The sequence below is a fragment of the Toxorhynchites rutilus genome, chromosome 3 (genome assembly GCF_029784135.1).
Source record: "Toxorhynchites rutilus septentrionalis strain SRP chromosome 3, ASM2978413v1, whole genome shotgun sequence".
NCBI lineage: Eukaryota > Metazoa > Arthropoda > Insecta > Diptera > Culicidae > Toxorhynchites > Toxorhynchites rutilus.
In genome coordinates, this window is record NC_073746.1 from 250,466,998 (window position 1) to 250,487,600 (window position 20,603).

General features: G+C 39.0%; 1 protein-coding gene across 1 annotated transcript in view; it reads left to right on the forward strand.

Moving 5' to 3' along the window:
• The window catches only part of LOC129775791 (uncharacterized), a 51,288-nt gene that overhangs the window by 15,232 nt on the left and 15,453 nt on the right, over positions 1 to 20,603 (forward strand). The window contains exons 3-4 of the mRNA XM_055780890.1: positions 18,955 to 19,170; positions 19,232 to 19,419. Coding sequence (XP_055636865.1) covers positions 18,955 to 19,170; positions 19,232 to 19,419 — 404 coding nt within the window. The remainder of the gene's footprint in view (positions 1 to 18,954; positions 19,171 to 19,231; positions 19,420 to 20,603) is intronic.

Genomic DNA, 20,603 nt, shown 5'->3' on the forward strand with positions numbered 1-20,603 from the left:
TCATCTGAATCGCCTCATTAAGGGGGTATTCTAGTGTAGAGGCACGAATTCCGGAGGTTTTTTCATACTCCGAAAAAATAAAACAAAGAATAATTTTACCATCCATTACTTCATTATTTGTTTATCTATCTTTCAGCAAAAAAAAAAACAAAAATTGAAAGGAAAAAAATATTCATAATTGGTATAGTTACAAGCTGATGGAGTGAGGGGGTTGAAAAATAAGTTGTGTCATAGCGTACACGATCTGGTTATATGTAACAAAAAATCGAACAGATTCGGAATCAGTGAAGATACCGCTATCGCATGAACCTCGGATAAGCCAAAAACTTGTTTCTTGACAAAATGGTGGCCGTTTAAAAATAAAAATTGCTCTTTAGCACGTTTTTCATGACGATTTCGATTTTTTTTAAATAATAACGTTGAAAAATCATAATGTTTTATTGGTTCATGCGAAAAAGATATGTATAATAAATTTGTAATGAATCGGTCACAAATTATATTTACACTATCACATCCACTAGGCTGACAGTTAAAATTGTGACGAAATTGGATGAACCGAAACATTTTTTTCTAGTAGTGGCTACAGCCAATAATCCGTTTAAACTAATTTCATCATCGTTTCATTTGTATGGCAGCTCCTTCTTAGAGAGGAGGGAGGAGTGGCGAACCACCATAGAAAAAATTAAAGCCTCCTAGAACCTCCACATGACAAATTTGGCTCCATTTGTTTGATTAGTTCTCAAGTTTACAGAAATTTGTGTTTCATTTGTATGGCAGCCACCTCTTTGAGAGAAGGACGATGAGTGTTCAACCACCATAGAAACATTTTGTACCCCCTAAAACCTCCACATGCCAAATTTAGTTCTGTTTGATTGATTAGTTCTCAAGTTATGCAGAAATTTGTGTTTTATTTGTATGTATTTGTATAAAATTTGCACTATCCAACGTTGACGTCACGAATTACGTATTGCAACAGGCGATCACGTATCTCAAAACTGAACCCTTGTAATGACGATCGTGTGCTTCAAATGTACGGTATGCTTCTGAGTTCAGAGTTGAGAGCCAAAAAAGAGCCGGTAAAAACCGGTAAAAAGTATTTATTATTGTTTTGTATTGATGATGTCCATGTACAACCTCATGTTTCTCGGTTGCAAAAATGATACTCGTCGTATGATCAATTTTTCACATATATTATACAATTCTTTCATTCACTATAGACGAACTGAAAAACTTGCTGACTGACTCGTATGACTTTCAGACTGATCTAACCACTCACTTCGTTGGTAGAATGCCAGACCGAAACGTGCACTGGCGACGTGTTAAGGAATTACGAATTTGTGATCAACGATTACATCATTTCTGTTTATCACTCAAATACAATTGAGGATATTCTCACAGTAAGGTTTTTTTTTGTACTTGAATGGAGCGATTTTGGGATTTTGGTAATAATAATTTGTGTTTATTCAGATATTTTTTTCTGTGATATGCTTCCAGGCAAAACACCACGTATATTCATGTGTGGGCATCCTTCATTCAATATGACTCTTGCTGTCAATTGTTCTTTTACGCGAAAGTGAATGATGAGAAAAAGATGAGGTGAATAAGTGGAAATAGAAAAAAAAATGTATTCACATATCTCAGCTCGCCATCGCTGTATTATTTGCAGTTTACTTAACACGCTGAGCCCACCGTCGGTCACAAGGGACCGACATTGAGCTTTTTGTTGGGAGAAAGTTTATCACTCACTAGGAATGACAGTTACAAAGCAAGACATTTTAAAAATATTAGGCTGAGGGAAAAGTTATCCATTATTTTTTCTATAGCTGGCTTTAGTGATCAATATATCGATAATATCGATCATACAACTTCGTTTAGTCTCGTTGTTAAGGTGACGTTTCACACTAAAAAAAATCTTTTGCTGTTTGTTCCATTCAGTTGTGAGTTACAGGGTGTTAACAATGGCGAAAATGCTAGCCAGGCTGCTGAAATTTCGAATGGTGTTTATGGTACTGATACCGCAACAGTGTATTACGTGCAATTTAATTTATTAGAAAATAAATTATTTTTTTTAAAGTTTATTTGAATTTATTTTTTCGAATTTTTTAATTTTTTTTTAGTGCAATACACTAAATTCAGATAGCTACTGTCAACAAATGGACCGTTTGAAGCTAGCAATTGACCAGAAACGTCCAGAAATGGCCAACAGAAAAGGCGTTGTGTTTTGCCAGGACAACGCAAGGCCATACAATTCCGAGAGCTTGATTGGGATTGTTTAATGCATCCACCATATCATCCGGACCTGGCACCAAGCGATTACCACCTTTTTCTCGCATTGCAAAATTTCCAGAGTGATAAGAAATTAGGATTAAGAGAAGATCGTAAAAATCTATTGCTAGAGTTTTTTTTTGCCAATAAGGACCCAGACTTCTATGATAGAGACATTTTGAAGCTACCTTTAGAATGGCGATAAATTTTACAACAAAACGGTGCGTATCGTATCGGACAATCCGAAGCATATGAAAAATAGTTGAATTTCACCCAAAAATAATGGATTACTTTTTCCCCAACCTTCTTCAGTTGTGATACAAAACTTCATAACTCTCTAGTCGAATTTGTGACTGAATTGTGAATTTGTGTTTTCTTTTTATGCAATAAATATTTTTGGGAGCTGGGACCGGTACTAATAATCTGCAAGCGCTCTTGATTCGGACTGAATGGAAAACTCAGCAAGAACAGTGTGGGGCTCAGCGTGTTGTGATTGATTCAAGAGATTCGCGTATATTTCATGGAGATAAGATCAGAGGAAAAATCAGTTAAACTCAAAGAAATATTTCTATTGAATACATCATTTTTTTACTTTTGCTATTGGGTATTTTTCTTGGTAGAATAATACAAAGCCCAGCAATTCAGAAGCAGGGCCCGAAATCTTCGAGGGTGAAAAATGAAGACCGACTCTACTCCCAGCAGCTCCGCTTCGACTAGAGCTGCTTCGGCAGTCATCGCCAACAAAAAAAAAGACTTGACTAGAAAATGAATTGACTAGCGTTGACTAGCAAGGATGACTGGTGAACTAGTCCAGTCAGTGGTTATTTTAACTGACTCGACTAATGAATACAAATCTGCCTTTTCATTCAACTGACTTCAATCCACATTTCCATTTCCCCCTGACACTAATTTTGTACCCCTGTATGCAATCTTACTGTACGTCCATATAAAGAGGAACGAAAACTCCTGATGACTCCTGATGCAAAAAAGTAGTTACCCCATCAATGGACGGTTTATTTTCTACCCATCGTGAACTCAAACCAACGAACTTAGACATTTATCAAGTATACTATAAAGGTCCTCGCGTTAGTATAAGTTAGTATTAGGCGTGCAAAATAGCTTACACACAGCACGCTATTTTATACGTGTGAGTAATTTTCGTGTACGATACAAAAAAATCTAGGTCACCTGCAGCGTTTGTCAAACCACGGTGAACTCAAACATCGATGCATGCATAAAGATACATGGGAAAGAGAGAGAGCAACGAATCCGTTTTGGGGGAAGTCACTTCAAAATGCAATGAGGACAATTTGACTGGGAAGAATGAAATGATATAGTCGAGTCGGTAGAGGGAGATAGCGACTACACGCCCGACTGACTGTTCAGTCGTTTTGGCGGAGAAACTGAGTGCAATCATGTAAGTTATGAATCACAGAATTCCACAAAACCATGTTATATTTGTCAAAATTGTACCTTTTTTTCACTATATCGTGATTTGAAATCCGGACACTTTGTTATTCATTATTTGAATTCCGGATGCTCCTGATTCTAATTCCTAAACATTTTGTCAGCAACTTTTTTTTGAGAGATATTAGTTATTGATTTTTGTAGAGCTTATTACTTATTACCGTAATTTTATAGAATTTTTTGTTAACTATTACTCTTCCAAGTAATTAACGAGTTTTGCCATTGTTGTTAGATTTTCTTGAATCCCTCACATGACTTTTTTAATGTGTGCAAACATGCGTTGACAGAAATAAAAGCCCACTCCCAAAAAATGATATTAAAATCACTCAAAAACTTTGAGTAACCCCTCGTTTCTTCGTGTTATGACTGTTAGAGCTGTGCGGTATTGTTAGCAATCGATATTGAAGCGATATAAACAAAGTGTTGTTTAAATTGTATTAAAAACAGCATTTTCAATTTTGTTTAAATAAAATAAAAAACAATTTTGTTGAGCAAAAATAGCGATTTCATTAGTCTTAACTGAAAAAGTTAAAAGCATCAATATTCAGTGTGGCTTTCTGAAGCTTTAATGATCTGCTGAAGACGTTTGGCATACTATCGACCAAGTTCTGGAGGTGCTGAGGGTCGATTTCGTTGCACGCCTTCTGGAGAGCCGTGAAATAAGTGTCCTTATTAGTGACATCTTTCCATGGTGACTAATAAGTGTCCTTATTAGTCACCATCTTTCACGACTTTGTTGTCGAGAATGGTCCACAGGTTCTCAATCGGGTGGTTAAAATCAGGGAGCCCATTCAAGGGGTTTTATTTTGCGTGAACAGAAATAGACTTCTTAGCAGTATGCTTCAGGTCGTTGTCCTGTTGGAAAACGAAGCTGTTTCCCTTGCCAGTTTTTCGAAACGATTCCTTCAGGTTGTCTTTAAGGATGTCAATGTAGACATCTGCTGTCATGATTCCGTGAATTCGCACCAGATTTCTAACACGCGCCCAGGAAAAGCATCCCCACACCATTACATTGCCCCATCCGTGCTTGACTGTAGCCTACAAATGAATTCCTTGAAAAGCTCAAATTTTGATTCGTCAGTCCAGAGTACCTTTTTTTTTTGAGTTTGTTAACATGTTTCCGGGCAAACTCTATCCGTTTCAGTTTATTTTTCTTGCTAAAAAAACGGATGTTTTTTGTGAATCTGCTCTTGAGTCCATGCTCGGCTAGTCAGCGGCGTACGGTTCTGACCGGATGATTCGTTGATCCGTCCGGCAAGCGGTCTTCTGACGACGGCCTCTTCCGGATCTGTCAGCAAGCGAACCGTAAGCTTTGTGGTTGTGCACAATTTCACGGACTGCTCCCCGGCTTATTCCGAACTTCTTTGCAATCTTCCGCTGTGAAACCTGCTGCAAATGATCCTGTACAACAAGATTTCGGACTTGCATGCTGATTTTCTTTCCACCTATTTTGATTTTGTTGAAAACTCTTTGTGTAAACAACAACAATCGACTTTTATCTGCCAACGTAAACAATACTTTGTTTATATGGCGTCAACTGAATCACTGAAAGGTTGTGAATTTTATCGCTCAGCACTAGTTGTCATAACATGCGGAAATGAGGGGTTACTCAAAGGTTTTGAATGAATTTCATATTATTTTTGTGGGGCTTGCGCTTTTGTCATCGCATATTTGCACACTTTAAAGAAGTCATGTAGAGAAGTAAACAAAATCTAACAAAAATGGCAAAACTTGTTAATTACATGAAAGAATAATAGTTAATATACAATTCTTTGAAATTACGGTAGTAGTAACCAGCTCTTTAAGCTTCTTTTATGCCTATCATTGCATTTCATTGTTATTATATTATAATCATAAACCAAACATCAATAATGAACGAAAGTTATGAAAATTATTTCATGAACATACTTTTTTGCAACTTTTGCAGTGAACCGTCCAGATTTAATATCATCTTTGAAATGTGCTTTTTATTTCGGACATAGCCTTGTGAAACACACATATTTGTTTTCGTTTTTCACTTTTTTTTTGTCAATAGCTAGGTACAATGCTTGACACTACAATCTGAAGGTGGTGGAATTGCAATTGATCTGAAGGATTTCAAGTAGAAATGGAATTCGGCAGCTAAACAAGAGGGAACAGGGCTCATACAAAAGATGATGAACCGTGTACGGAGAAAAGTTCGAGTTTAACATGAACTTTTGAAATAAAACTCAAAAAAGTATTCCAACAGAACTGTTTTCATTTACCTCGGCGCTATTCTACATTACATCCTTCAGAGGGCAGCGCAACACTTGATAGTAATTACAGGGGGTCGTAAAGTTAAATAGATTGGGAACCGCTGCGCTAGACCAAACCGGTATTTACTGATCATTACAAGCTATGTTTAAACCAATTCACCATCGGAGAAGAATGCCTAAACTTCGATACCGAAATAAACCAAACTGTAGTGACCTTCCAGGGTAGCGTGATTTTTAGAACGTACACGCTAAACCAGTAAAGTTCACACATCGCCGTTGGCATTGGACAGAAAATGCTACCCACCGAACAAGCTCATATCCGTTTCGTATTAAGAGTTATACGGAAACGAATATTAACCGATATATCACCCAGGTGCGGTCATATGTAAGACAATTCGTGACAGTGTTTAAATCAGACAATCATTTTCTCGTAAGTATTGCATGCAATCTATATAAATAATTTATTTCGAAAAAAAGGGTTTGCTCCGAGATCCATCAATGCTTGGCATCACCAGTACCAATGGTTTTATAACGAACCAACTAAATTACTGCGATTTGCTAAAATAGGGTGAATATACGAATAAATATTAATTATAAAATCCCACCTGGGTAGAACAGCTATCGGGGTTAGATTTTAAATTCATCACCTGTTTGTGCTCGTTTTTCCGAGTGAGATTGAAAGTAGCTGGAGCAATTTGCATCTCATGAGTACATATCAGTGATTGCGTGATTATCCAGATTACTAACGTTTTGCCGATGACATAGGTATATGAGTAGATCGACGTAGGAATTATTTATCATTGATCATAGTTCAAGCCGCAATCAATACGCATAACTTTAAAAAAAAATTGAACATTCCTGGATTTTGCATGGTTATTGAACTTTTTCTCCAATGGATTAATACCATCAACATCATACACTGCTAGAGTATGCTGATGATGGTGTTGATAGAATCTCAAAAAATCGATATTTTCTTCAAAGCATTTGTTATTCTTTAAGGTTCTTGCAAGGTATTTTACAATTCACCCACTTACCGTTTTGTTAAACGGTTTTATTTAGCTTGCCCTGTAATCTGTCTGTATGTTTTTAACTTTGTAACATGTTTGTCTGTAGCGCTGACCCACATTACTGACCCAAAACTGCGTATTTCATGATCTTGAAAATCCAAGATGGAGGCCGCTACAAAATGGCGGATCACATATTTTCTCAAAACCTCATCAATATGGTTTTCCAAAACCCCATCAATATGGGTATCAAATGAAAGGGCTTGACTAGTAGAATACGGTTATTTATGATAAATGTGAATCCAAAATGGCCACTACAAAATGGCGGAATACATATTTTATCAAAACCTTATTAGTATCGATATCAAATGAAAGGGCTTGTCTAGTAGAACACGGTTATTTATGAAAAATGCTAATCCAAGATGGCTGCCACTGCAAAATGGCGAAATACATATTATGTCAAAACCCCGTTATTCTGGGTATCAAATGAAAGGGCTTGACTAGTAGAACACAGTTATTTATGAAAAATGCAAATCTATGATGGCTGTCTCTATCAAATGGCGGGCTGCATAAAGGGTGTGTCACATCAAATTGCAGCACGGAAAAAACGCTGTAGAAATTCGCCCAGTAGACTGATCCTTTTGAAAATTTTAGACAGTAAAATAAAAACTATTAAACAACTTTTGGCATTTTCTTTTTATTCATACTTCGAGCCCAAGTCCGTATGCTCGCACCTTCCTCTTTACCCCGTCCATAAGGTTCTGTACAACGTCAGGTTGTAGTTTTTTTGACGTAGGATTACGTCTTTCGGGAACATATGGGGGTACAAATCGAAAAACGAAAATCGATCGCATCGTGAAAAATGTCCAATTTCAAACGCTTATTGCTCAGTCATTTCATCATGGATTGATGAGATTTTTGCATCAAACGATTTCTGCACTCTATAACAATTTTTTACCTTGAATAAAATAATATATATCATGTAATTAACTATCGAACAATTGAAAAATCTCAACCGCTATCCTAACGGAAATACCCACTTCTGGTTGGTCGAATTGACGACACATGTGGCGGGTCCCTAACAGAGACATCAAAATCAAGCTGCCTAGGGGAAATCGCATTGCAAATATATAAAATTAGGGGGAGCTTTTGCTCCCACCGAAATGTGTTCCCTAACAGAGACATCAAAACCAAGCTGCCTAGGGGAAATCGACATTGAAAATACATGAAAGTAGAGGGAATTTTTGTTCCTACCGAAATGTGTTCCCTAAAAGAAACATTAAAACCATGTTGCCTTGAGGAAATCGACATTACAAATACATGAAAGTAGTGGGAGCTTTTGTTTTCACCGAAAAGGGTTCTCTAACAGAGACATCTAAACCAAGGTACTCGGGGAAAATCGGCATTGAAAACATATGTAAGTCGGGGTTTTTTTATATTGCAAGTAAGGATACGATTAATACTAGCAAATAAAATTTAAATTTGGAACTTTAAAGTTGGTTGCTTCGTGGAATTTCATATCAATAACCGATCGTGTATTGTGTATTGTGATAGCACAAGTGTAAGTGTAAAATTGTATATGGTAGCAGTTGTGTTAAAAATGACTTGAAATATGAAATGATTTATTTCAATTTTCATAAATAAAAACCAAGGTGTCCCGCTCGAGAACTGGTCATTTGGTTCAAGTCTGTTTTGTTGTGTTCGTTTTCACCCAAGGAAACTCTATACGGCTAAAAAGATTGGAAAAGTGAAGAAATATTAGAAAAAGTGATTTCCCATATACTCTACATATAGTATTAGATGGTGTTAGTACAATTAAAATTCGCATTGGGTAGAATAAACACTCAGAAAGTAAAAATTATAAAATAAAATTACCTTTCCATTTCAAATATGTTTTCTCTATATTAAAGTAACATGTTTTTACTAATGAGAAAAATTGATAATTGTGTTCGGTATTGGTAATTATTTATATCAAATTGGTGAGAGTTGAGAGTTTTTTTCCTTTTACTTCATCCATACATAACACAGGAGACATCTCGTTTTGGATAACATAGGGCGGTGTTCTTCATCTTCTTCCATCTTTGGTATCTTTTATCTGATACGTACCATCCAACGACTGTTTACCATCCTTCTGTCGCCATCGCTCGGTAAATATTGGTGGAGTGAACAAACAATACCCAACAACCAAACAAAACGGTCCTTTTCAGGGCCACCGAATCATTATCAAAGAGTTTAACGATGTAATTCTCCAAACATATCCAAACTCAACAGATAGCCTAACGGAATCCTACGTCAACTATGCGGTCGTGTCTCGGACACAACCCACCTGTGACTTTTTTGAACAGAAATCCATTTTCTCTTGAAGTCCGTCTCCGATTTGACAACTTTTGGGTTCTTCCGGAGCGCCTGCTTCATAATCGCCCAATATTTCTCTGTTGGGCTAAAGAGACGAATGAACTCTCAGAGTTTAAAGTCTCTCTAATTCAATACCTTCCTTCCTTCTGTTGGGCTAAGCTCCGGCGCGTTGGGCGGGTTCATTTCCTTTGGCACGAAGGTGACCCCGTTGGCTTCGTACCACTCCAACACGTCCTTTGAATAGTGGCACGAAGCGAGATCCGGCCAGAAGATGGTCGGGCCCTCGTGCTGCTTCAATAGTGGTAGTAAGCGCTTCTGTAGGCACTCCTTAAGGTAAACCTGCCCGTTTACCGTGCCGGTCATCACGAAGGGGGCGCTCCGCTTTCCGCAAGAGCAGATCGCTTGCCACACCATGTACTTTTTGGCAAACTTGGATAGTTTCTGCTTGCGAATCTCCTCCGGAACGCTGAATTTGTCCTCTGCGGAGAAGAACAACAGGCCCGGCAGCTGACGAAAGTCCGCTTTGACGTAGGTTTCGTCGTCCATTACCAGGCAATGCGGCTTCGTCAGCATTTCGGTGTACAGCTTCCGGGCTCGCGTCTTCCCCACCATGTTTTGCCTTTCGTCGCGGTTAGGAGCCTTCTGAACCTTGTATGTACGCAGGCCCTCCCGCTGCTTGGTACGCTGGACGAATGAACTTGACAAATTCAGCTTATTGGCGACATTCCGGACGCAACTTCTCGGATCACGTCTAAACTGCTTAACTACGCGCTTGTGATCTTTTTCACTGACGGAGCATCCATTTTTTCCGTTCTTCACATTCCGGTCGATGGTTAGGTTCTCGAAGTATCGTTTTAGTACTCTGCTGACCGTGGATTAGACAATTCTCAGCATCTTACCGATGTCCCGATGTGACAACTCCGGATTCTCGAAATGAGTGCACAGGATTAATTCACGACGCTCTTTTTCGTTCGACGACATTTTTCCAAATCTACGAAAAATTGACAGTGAAGCATGGCCAACGTGATCTATACACTCTTATCTGATTATAAGCGAAAGCTGAAGATATAATTCCTAAAAATTTAATTTCTACAGCGTTTTTTCCGTGATGCAATTTGATGTGACACACCCTTTATTTTCTCAAAACCCGATTAATATGGGTATGAAATGAATAGGCTTGGATAGTAGATCACAGTAGATAATGAAAAATCCAAATCCAAGATGGCCGCAACCACAAAATAGCAAATTACTTTATCAAACGGGTTTATTTAGCTTGAACTGTTCGTATGTATGTTTGTATGTCTGTGTGGTTGTCCCACATTAATAGAAATTTGACCAATAGGAACTGACCGAATTTATAAAATACCTTTATCTCTCCTGTCATTTTAAAACTGCTTATCTTGAAAAATTCAATTTGGCCGCTGCATACAAAATAGCTGATTCCATATAATCTTAAAAAAAGGTTGATTGTGATATGTGTATCAAACGAACGAACTTGACTTGGAGAACACACTATGTATTTTCTGCAATCCACTCAATATCGGTATCAAATGAAATTTTTTGACTGATAGAATTCAGTACAATGGTTTTATTGTAGAGAAATATTCTAATGAAACAGATAATGTACTAAAAACTAGAAAATAAAATAAGTAAAAAAAAAATTTTAAGTTAAACGGTTTAATTGTGATTAAACATAATAATGTACTAAAAGCTAGAAAATAATTAGGCAAGTAGCAGTTAGCAGTTATCACACATAAAATCGTGGGGCACGTTGGATTTCCATTATCCAGAAATAGTGACTCATCATATGTCCCACGATTTTATTTTAGTCTTATCAATGCCCTAGACTAATGAAGGAGAGGTGTGATAACTGCTAACTTCTACTTGCCTGATTATTTTCTAACGTTTAGTACATTATTATGTTTAATCACAATTAAACCGTTTAACTTAAAAAAGTTTTTTTATTTATTTTATTTATATTCCGAACAGTCTCAAATTCCAATTGAACTGATGTGCGTGAGCTCGACTTTCGAAGAACCGATTTTGTTGCATTGAGGCTTTTACTCGCCCAGGCAGATTGGCAGTTTCTGGATTCCTGCCCATCGATAGATGATGCAGTTAACTACTTTGAGGAGGAGTGAGCCGACTAATTTCTGATTGTGTACCGTGTGACAGGTCACCTGTTCGTTTATGTTGTTCGGGGTTCTATTTCAACTCACGGCATTAAAATATAGGAAAAAAAGGCAAACACACATCTATGGGAAAAATAAATAAGCTACTTAGGGACATTTACACAAAAATGAAACTATGCACCCAACGCATTGATAAAAATAAAACCTATATGAAACGAAATAAAAATTTTATTAATAAAAGACGAGCTAGCTAGAATTAAAAGGACGGCGCACAGGCAACAAACATTACACGAAACCAGGGTTTATATACAGCAGCCACAACACTACACACCACAAAATAAAAGGCTTTACGATTGGTACGAGTGGATTCCTGGCGGGATAAATCGATCCCAATTTTTACTCGGCTGGTTGGAGGAAATTCCGGCCTGAGAAGAGGGGACTTGCTTGGGACACGAGATAGAGAATAGACGTATTCCATCCATCATCGTTGATAAACCTGTCTGAAAAGTTGTGTTCAGATTCCACTAGATAAAACGTCCGAGTTCATTTGTGCGCGAGTTTTGTGGTACGTGCTAGCAATAACTGTGCCGACAAACGGAAACGAGTGGAACATCCCGGTTCCTGTGCACCAGTCAAGGAACGGGAGTTCGAGGAGATATCGAGCCGAAAGAAGGAGCATTCTTATACCCAACCGGAGCAATATTCCGGTTAGAAACTGGTCCAGAAGAGGCGAAGGATACGGCGATACAGAACACCCCTAACCAGTGCAACGTTTCGGTCTGGAACTGGTCTAGCGGATGCAGAGGCAGCGGCGGGCCCTGACACAATACCCAATACACCTGTGAGTACTGTAATACAAAATAGGAGCTAGGGAAGTAGGTCAGAACCGAGCTAATAAACGCCGTCTCGTTAGGTAACCTATAAGAGTGTGTTTTCCTTTACTAGCTAATATAGAAAGGCTGAAATTGAGCCATCCTTGGTAGAGAATATAAAGAGTCCATGCGGGCAGCTGGACGTGACAGAAGGCTTAGTTTCAACCGCTGAGCAGACCTGCTCTGAAGCCTGCCTGGTCCAATGCTCAACTACGTCATTTGAAGCGACTGAGATCAAGAGCGCTTCGCAAGTACTGTAACACCCGCAATTCTATTGCCAAATATTTGCTTTCAGTAGCCAGCAAGGAATACCGAACGAACGATCGTTTCCTTTACGAAAGGTATACACGGCGCATTCAGGACAATCTACGGCGTAATCCAAAACAGCTCTGGTCGTTTGTGAAAACAATACGAAAGAAGGATGGGCCACCATTGGAAAATCACCTGGGAAACCGAATTGCCTGCAGCTCATTTGAAAAATGCAAAATCCTGGCTGAGCACTTCAGAAGTGTTTTCAACGATCGCTCCGCTTCGTCGATCCAGATTGGAGATGCGATAAGGGATACTCCCAGAGACATTTTTGATTTTGATATCGCTACGATTTCATCAGCCTATGTCGAATCTGCCATAAAAAACTGAGATTTTCCAACGCTGCTGGTCCCGACGGAATTCCCTCCTGCGTACTGAAGAATTGCTCTTCTGAACTTATAATAACACTTTCGGATCTGTTCAATATCTCGATACAGCAGGGTGTGTTTCCAACACGTTGGAAACATTCATCTATGTTCCCGTTTAACAAGAAAGGAGACAAGCAGGACTTTGAAAATTATCGAGGGATCACGTCGCTTAACGCCTGTTCAAAGATATTCGAAATCATAAACAACGACGTATTACTTTATTGCTGCAAAAATTATATTTCTGCTGATCAACACGGTTTCTACCCTAAGAGATCTGTCTCAACGAATATTGTTCCTTTCGTTTCGCTTTGGCTGAGGAATATGGAAGCTGGAACGTAGGTGGATATTGTGTACACCGACCTCAAGGCTGCATTTGATAGCATTGATCATAACATACTGCTTGCCAAACTTGAAAAGCTTGGAGCATCTCCAAGGCTCACTCGTTGGTTCAGGTCGTACCTTACGAACCGAAAACTATGTGTGAGAATTGGAACGGATCTCTCGGAAAAGTTTACCAACAGCTCAGGAGTACCTCAAGGCAGCAACCTCGGACCGTTACTGTTTTCTATATTTTTGAACGTGATTGGGTTGATCCTCCCAATTGGTAGTCGATTGTTCTATGCGACTGACGACAAATTTTTTATGACAGCTCGGGAAATGGCTGACTGCTTGCGAATTCAGCACTTGCTAAACACTTTCGATGAGTCGTGCTTAAAAAAATTTCTATCAAAACTGCAACGTCATTACATTCCACGGAAAACTCAAGCCAATAACATTTACATACCTGATCGATCTTCGTCCTTTGCTACTTGTAGAAAAAAATACGTGATCTCGGAATAACGCTTGGCTCAGCTCTAAAATTCAAGCCGCATTACTCGAACATAATATCTAAGGCCTCTCAGCTTCTCGGATTCATCTTCAAAATTTCCGATGAATTTTGCGATCCCACTTGCCTGAAAGCATTATTCTGCACGCCTGTTCGATCGGTTCTGGAATTCGTCGTGGTGGTTTGGTGCCCCTATCAAACATTGTGAGTTGAAAGAATCGAATCAATTCAAAGAAAATTCGTCTGTTATGCCTTACGTCATCTCCCACGGAATGGTCCAATTAATCTCCCACCCTACGAGGCTCACTGCCAATTACTGAGCCTTGAGACACTCCAGAATAGATGGAAGATAAGCCAAGCATTGTTTGCAGCCAAAGTGCTTTTGGGAGAAATTGATAGTCCTGGTATTCTTGCGGAAATAAACATCTATGTACCTGAGGGAATCCTTCGCTCAAGAAGCTTTCTTCATCTTGGACCACATTTGGCGAACTACGGCTTACAAGACCCAATTCGCTTCATGTCAGCACGTTTCAATGTGTTTAATGAATTCTTCGACTTCAACCAATCTGCTGAAGCTTTCCGTTGTCGGATTCAACGTGGACCACCGAATCCTCCGAATCAAGGATGAATACTGGGTTTTATGTGTTAATTTCAATGTATGATGTAAAGATGTGTGGTTTTTACGCCATTTTGAATTTTTCCCGTCAATTTTTTAATATGACAACATATAGTCAGATAAAATAAAGATGAAATAAAGAACACTTCATTTTTAAATGTAAATTTACCAAACATTAATTTTATAAATAACTGAATAATGAAAACCAAGACTTTCTGTGTGGTATAGGCTTCATTTTAACATCATTTACAGGTATTGATACTGCTACCCGGCCTCGAAGCTTGCCGGATATCCGATATCCGGTATCCGGCCAAACTACTATCCGTTTCATCAATAATGTCGAACATCTGAATCGGTCTAGTAATTCAAAAGTTATGATATTTTTTTTAATAATGCATTTTTGCTGTTCGGAATTTGAGACACAAGTAATCAAACATATTTTTACTTTTTCGTCATGAATACGAAGGCAGTCCGATAAGTACTTAGCCTACCAAAAAAAAAACAAAAATTTTGGAAATGTGGCGATTTATTTCTCAACATAGTCTCCTTTTAGCCCGATACACTTGACCCAGCGATGCTCCAACTTCTTTAATCCATCTGAAAAACACGTTTTCTCGAGGTCTGCAAAGTAGGCCTCCGTGACGGCGATAATATCCTCATTCGACTCAAAATTCTGCCCGGCGAGTGACTTTTTCAAGTTTGGAAACAAAAAAAAAAGTCGCACGGAGCCAAATCTGGAGAATTTTTTTTTTTTTTTTTATATCTGTATTATAGTGACTTTCAACACTTTTGGCTGGTTCGTCACTTTTTACTTCCAATTTTGGAAGAATGTTGGGAGTGAGAATTGAACTCGTGATCTTCAGCGTGAGAGGTATGGATGTTACCACTACGCCAGATCGGCTCCATCTGGAGAATACCGTGGCCGTGGCGACAGCGGAATTTCCATTTTTTCCATTTTTCAAAAATCCGCGGATACGCCCGCTTCCACACACGGTCAAAACAAAACTACGAGTCCGATCCGGCTGAAATTTTGACAGTAGCCGTTTACGTGAATGTACTACACGATAAGTAATCTCTCTTGCGATACTGACCCCATCGGTTGATGAGGTAAAGTACATATCGGATCGCCCTCGTATGTATTTGTAAATCAATTTTATGGTGGAAAAATGAAAGAAAAGGCTCTATTGTATCCAAAAATCACATAGTTTCGCGAAAAGGGTACCGTTTTGAGTAATGAGACACTGTTTCATGGCCAACAAAGCTTAAGTGTTCGGAATTTGAGAAAAAACGGTATTTCGTGTACAAAATATACCCACACATGCTTTGGTTTATTTGACTAGAACTATATATAAGTAATGAGTATTAAAATTACTCAACAGCTGCTAAGCCTTAGTAAGAAAGACTTCAGCACATTGCCTTGTAACCAGAGATGCTAACCTTCCTGATTTTTCAGGATTTCCCAGGATTTTTAAGTCGCTCCCTGATATCCTGACGAACACTCAATTTATCCAGATTTTTCTGAAACGATCCTGATTTTTCCTGATTTTTGTACTCTTTACATTATTCGTAATAAATATACTGGTTTCCATGCCAAAGCTTTCTGTCATGATAGTTCTCACTTGTTCGCACTTGTGTATATCTTACTTTAAATTGAATTCTCTAGACGCGAAGATGCACTTAACTTTTTTATCTCTACCCTCAATTGTTTCGTGGTTTTCCAAAACAGTGCTAGAAAATTTTATGAAATTACAACGAGATTAAGTTTGAGAAACAACGTTGCTTTATTCAGAATAATGTGTATGTAGATGTGTCCCCAGAGTCAATAATGTACGAATACGTTTCAAAGCGTGTGCTCCCGTGGCGGCCGAGTGATTTCCCACATTGTCATGCCGGGGGTCCAGGTTCGATTCCTGTTCTGGCCGGGGGATTTATTTCGCCAAAGAAATTTCTTCCGACTTGCACTGTGGTCACGCGTATTCTAGAGCTTGCCACTCCAGAATACATTCAAGGCGTGTTTTTCGACATAGGAATTTCAACTAAGGTACTACTAATAAAAATGACGTAAGTAAATAATACTTACGTTGAGAAGGCCAAAGTGGGAACTTTAGTGCCATCCAAGAAGAAGAAGACGTTTCAAAGCGTAAAATTACTCAAGAGAAAATCTTTGAACAAATTACATATAAAACCTTTTTATTGACTGTTTCTGGTGGGATTTGGATTTTGGATTCTGTATTATGAGCCAGTACCAAGCAACCTGTTTCTTACATGTATGGCTCGCAGCAATTTTCGACGAGGAAGCAAATATGTTCTGGGAGAATAGAATATTTAGGCTGTGTGAAAGATGGCGAAAGATTGTGGAACAGAACTATTGCTATAGAATTAAATTATAATGCTTTGATTAAAAGTTATGTTTTTGTTTTCCCAAAAATCGACATTAACTTTTCGGACAACCCAATATGAGCTATCCTGATTTATCCTGATTTTTATTTTCATTCTTCCTGGTGTTTTAAAATTATAGTTAGCAACCCTGCTTGTAACAGGACACTGCCCGAGTAAATACCATCTTAAAAACATAGGTTTAGCCGAAGATGATATTTGTCGCTTTTGTAATGCCGAAAGCGAAACCTCGGAACATTTGCTCTGTAACTGCGGAGCTCTAACTAGACGCTATTCTGATAAAATTGATAAAGCTATTCTGGAGCCCAAGAAAATTTGGTCTGCGTCGCCGATCAGGATTATAAATTTTATCAAACAGATTATTCCTGATTGGCACCTATCTCGTTATAGCTTTCAGTCTACTCCTTCATCAATTAGCTTGTAGTGTAGTATAAAAAAGGGGTATACCACAATAGTTCAAAATAATGGACGCAGTGGTCACACCCAACAGGGAAAAAAATATAATTTACCCCATGAGTCGTAACATATTTTGCATCCTCGAGGAATCATCCGATTCAACTGGAATTCGAGCATAAAATTGACCCAAGTCATGCGACGCCGTGATGTCGTTACCGCTCAGCCAAGAACACATTATTCATAAACGTAAATGAACTCATTATTCTGAGATATGAATGAAATATCACCGTATAACTGACAGAAACTATTTTAAATCGACCACTAAACGATTCGTGAGATCAGCATCCGAAACAAACCAAACTTGGATGTGCTTGTACTCAGGTAATTAACCAGATAAACAGCAAAGCGACTCGAAGTCATTGATTATAATAACGGATGCACATACAAGCAGCTGGCTCCCAGGGAGGGATGAGTTGAGATCACCTTGCATAATATCACGGTACAGTGTATGTGTGTGCGATAAAATGAACGGTATTATTGATACTTTGCCACAGCATGTATCATGATTATTATCGCGTGTGAAACCGGCGTCAATCAGTGAATGAATGCTTCCGAGCAATCAGAACGAAGCCTACACGGTAGTCGTGTTCGATAAACGTCCTGAGAACCAAAATCTCTATTTGTTGTTGAGCTTATAATGCAATTTCCATGCTTATGGTTAACGGTATCTGAACATTGCTATATATCTATCAGATCATCGGCTAAAAAGCGATTAATGTTACTTCGAATGCTATGCCCTTTGTGACTCGTTGGTCAACAAATAGGCAGCTTAAAATATCTGGGCTGCGGCATTGTTGCCACAGTTCAAATACCTGTAACTGGTTTCTGATCATCTTAAGTTTCATTTCCCAGCGAGGAATGAACCGATGTTTCGCTCTTTATTTTTCCGGCTAATCTTTTGCTAAACAAATCTATCCTTCCCGTAATCCGACCGAAACCTTCGCTTACATTACAGCATCGATTTAAATTTTTCTAACTCATAAGAAATCATGCTTCGATGAGTTTTATTCCTGTTTCATATGTACATCTCAGGTTGTGACCAAACTGGAAATAGAAATGCATTATCATTCAACTCAACTCGGTACGCGTGCGCGCATGTTCCGTGTTATCCTTATCAGGGGAGGTTGCGAATGGTCAGTTTCGCGCTTGACCATATCTGTGAGCACGTTTTGTCAATCGTTTTACGCTCCGAGCAACGTTATGTCATATGAGGCGCAAGCGTGCGCGCGCTCCGCATTCCAATCAAAGTCCAATAAACTTGGCATGTTTCGAGTCCCACAGCTTGTTTACATCGCTTCGATTGATCGCGCGGAACTGACAGCATGCGAAATTGTTCCATTGAAAGGTGGTTAGCCATACACCGTGATGGGTACGCATTGATATCCGTATTTTCAAACAAATGACGGAGCGAATCAATTTGGACGTTTATTCAAATGATCACGCATCGCGCTAAAATGAATTGAAAATGATCGCTCGCAAAGTCGCTAAACAAACTGGCATGTCGCAAGGTCATTCGTTGCATTTTGCCGCCGACCAGTTGTACACTTGAACTTGAACGAGCGGCTTATGAATGAAAGTTGATTACTGCTGGTACCGCGTGGAAAGTGGCTCATCTAGTAACGTAGCGTTTATCTTATCTTTTCCCAACAGGTTGCGATCCATCCAAGTGTCCACCACCGGTTGTTGTGGCGGAAAACTTGTTGCAGGTGGGAGAACGCGCCGTGAAGGAACTTGTCAACTGTTGCGAGGTGACCCGAGTGAGATGTGACTACAGCAAGTGTCCCCCGCTTAGACAATTTTGTGATGCGGAGAGGACAGTGCGGCCCAGAATCGTCCAAGGCAGATGCTGCACTTTATACGAATGCGGTAAGCATGATTGCATACGTGTTGTGGCAGCATTAAGAATCGTTTGTACCGGCTTTTCCAGACGATTTCTCACGACAAGAACAATGCGAAGTGGATATCAATGGCACCATCACGAGGAAACATATTGGTGAAAAATGGTTCAGCATGGTCAACAGCACGACGTGTATGAATTTTGAATGCCTGAGAAGTAGCACACTGGAACCGTTCGTGAACTCGATTGGAATAACATGCAATGCCAGTTGTACCGCGGTAAGTTTACCCATTGATCGTACTAATCACAAAAGGGTGGATCGGAAGGGTTTGTTTTACATATGATAATTGTACCTAATTTATGTAAGTCAGTGTTTTTTCACCCATTTGATGTTGTTTGTTTTTAACATTTTCGCATTAAGTGATTTATGGAACATGTTTTGACAAAAACAGGTGTTGAAATTTTCATCCGAGATCAATGTAACAATTGTGTTCCTGTGACCGAGTTGTCAGCGGTCTAATTGTTATTCACACAAGCGTTGGTTATAGTAACGGGCAGTGTTCCTCTTCAAGACAGAGTGTGTTCTTGATAGCATTTGGCATTCATTGAAAAGCTAACTATATGACACTCCTGACTCAAACGTACCAGGAAATTGCGGATAAAAATATTTTTGTTCCTTTCGCAGTAGTATCTTCGGCCCATCGGCAATTGTTTTAATGAACGATTTGCACGAAGCGGAAATTCCTTTTTATGGAAGAGAAAAAAGTCGCACGCTGACATCTATCTAATGTGTATGATGCCTGCGAAGCATCGAATCTTCGTTAAAAAGTTACTTATAATCAAGGCGATGAGCAACTGCGTTATCGAGGTGCTAAAACCATATGTTTTCCACCCAGAGATATGACTGTGCAAATGGCTCATGACGACTCGTCTCACATTCTGGTAGAAACCCATACACCGTGTGTCATAACGTTAGAACCACTCGATTTCTTTGAGTTGGGAAAGTTCTCCTCAAACTATCGATGTTCAAGACCAATTGTTCGGCCAGTGGGTGTCTGTTGGGCAGCGCTCACTTTCGTGATTATGAGTGTGGCCAGATTTTTAGCTCTGTATCCGACCAACGGTCGATCTGAGTTCTTCAACCAAATGTTCTTGCCAATAACTATTCGAGGCCTCAGAAGCATTCTGCTTTTTGTCAGCGCGTTTGAAGTTTTTGTGATAGTTATTTTCAAATGTTCCAATGTGAGCTTTGTTCAAAGTGGTTCTAAAAACGCTTCATTATTAGAGCGAGCAATAGAGCGGTATCAGGCAAACAAGTAGTACGCTAAAAGTCGACAAGTTCGCGCCGTTTTTTTGTTGAATTGACCCATATTTCGTCACTCATCACGATATGTGTGAAACGACATAAATCCATTTAATGTTTTTCGGTCAAATTGGGTGAAACAAATTCATTGTAGCGATT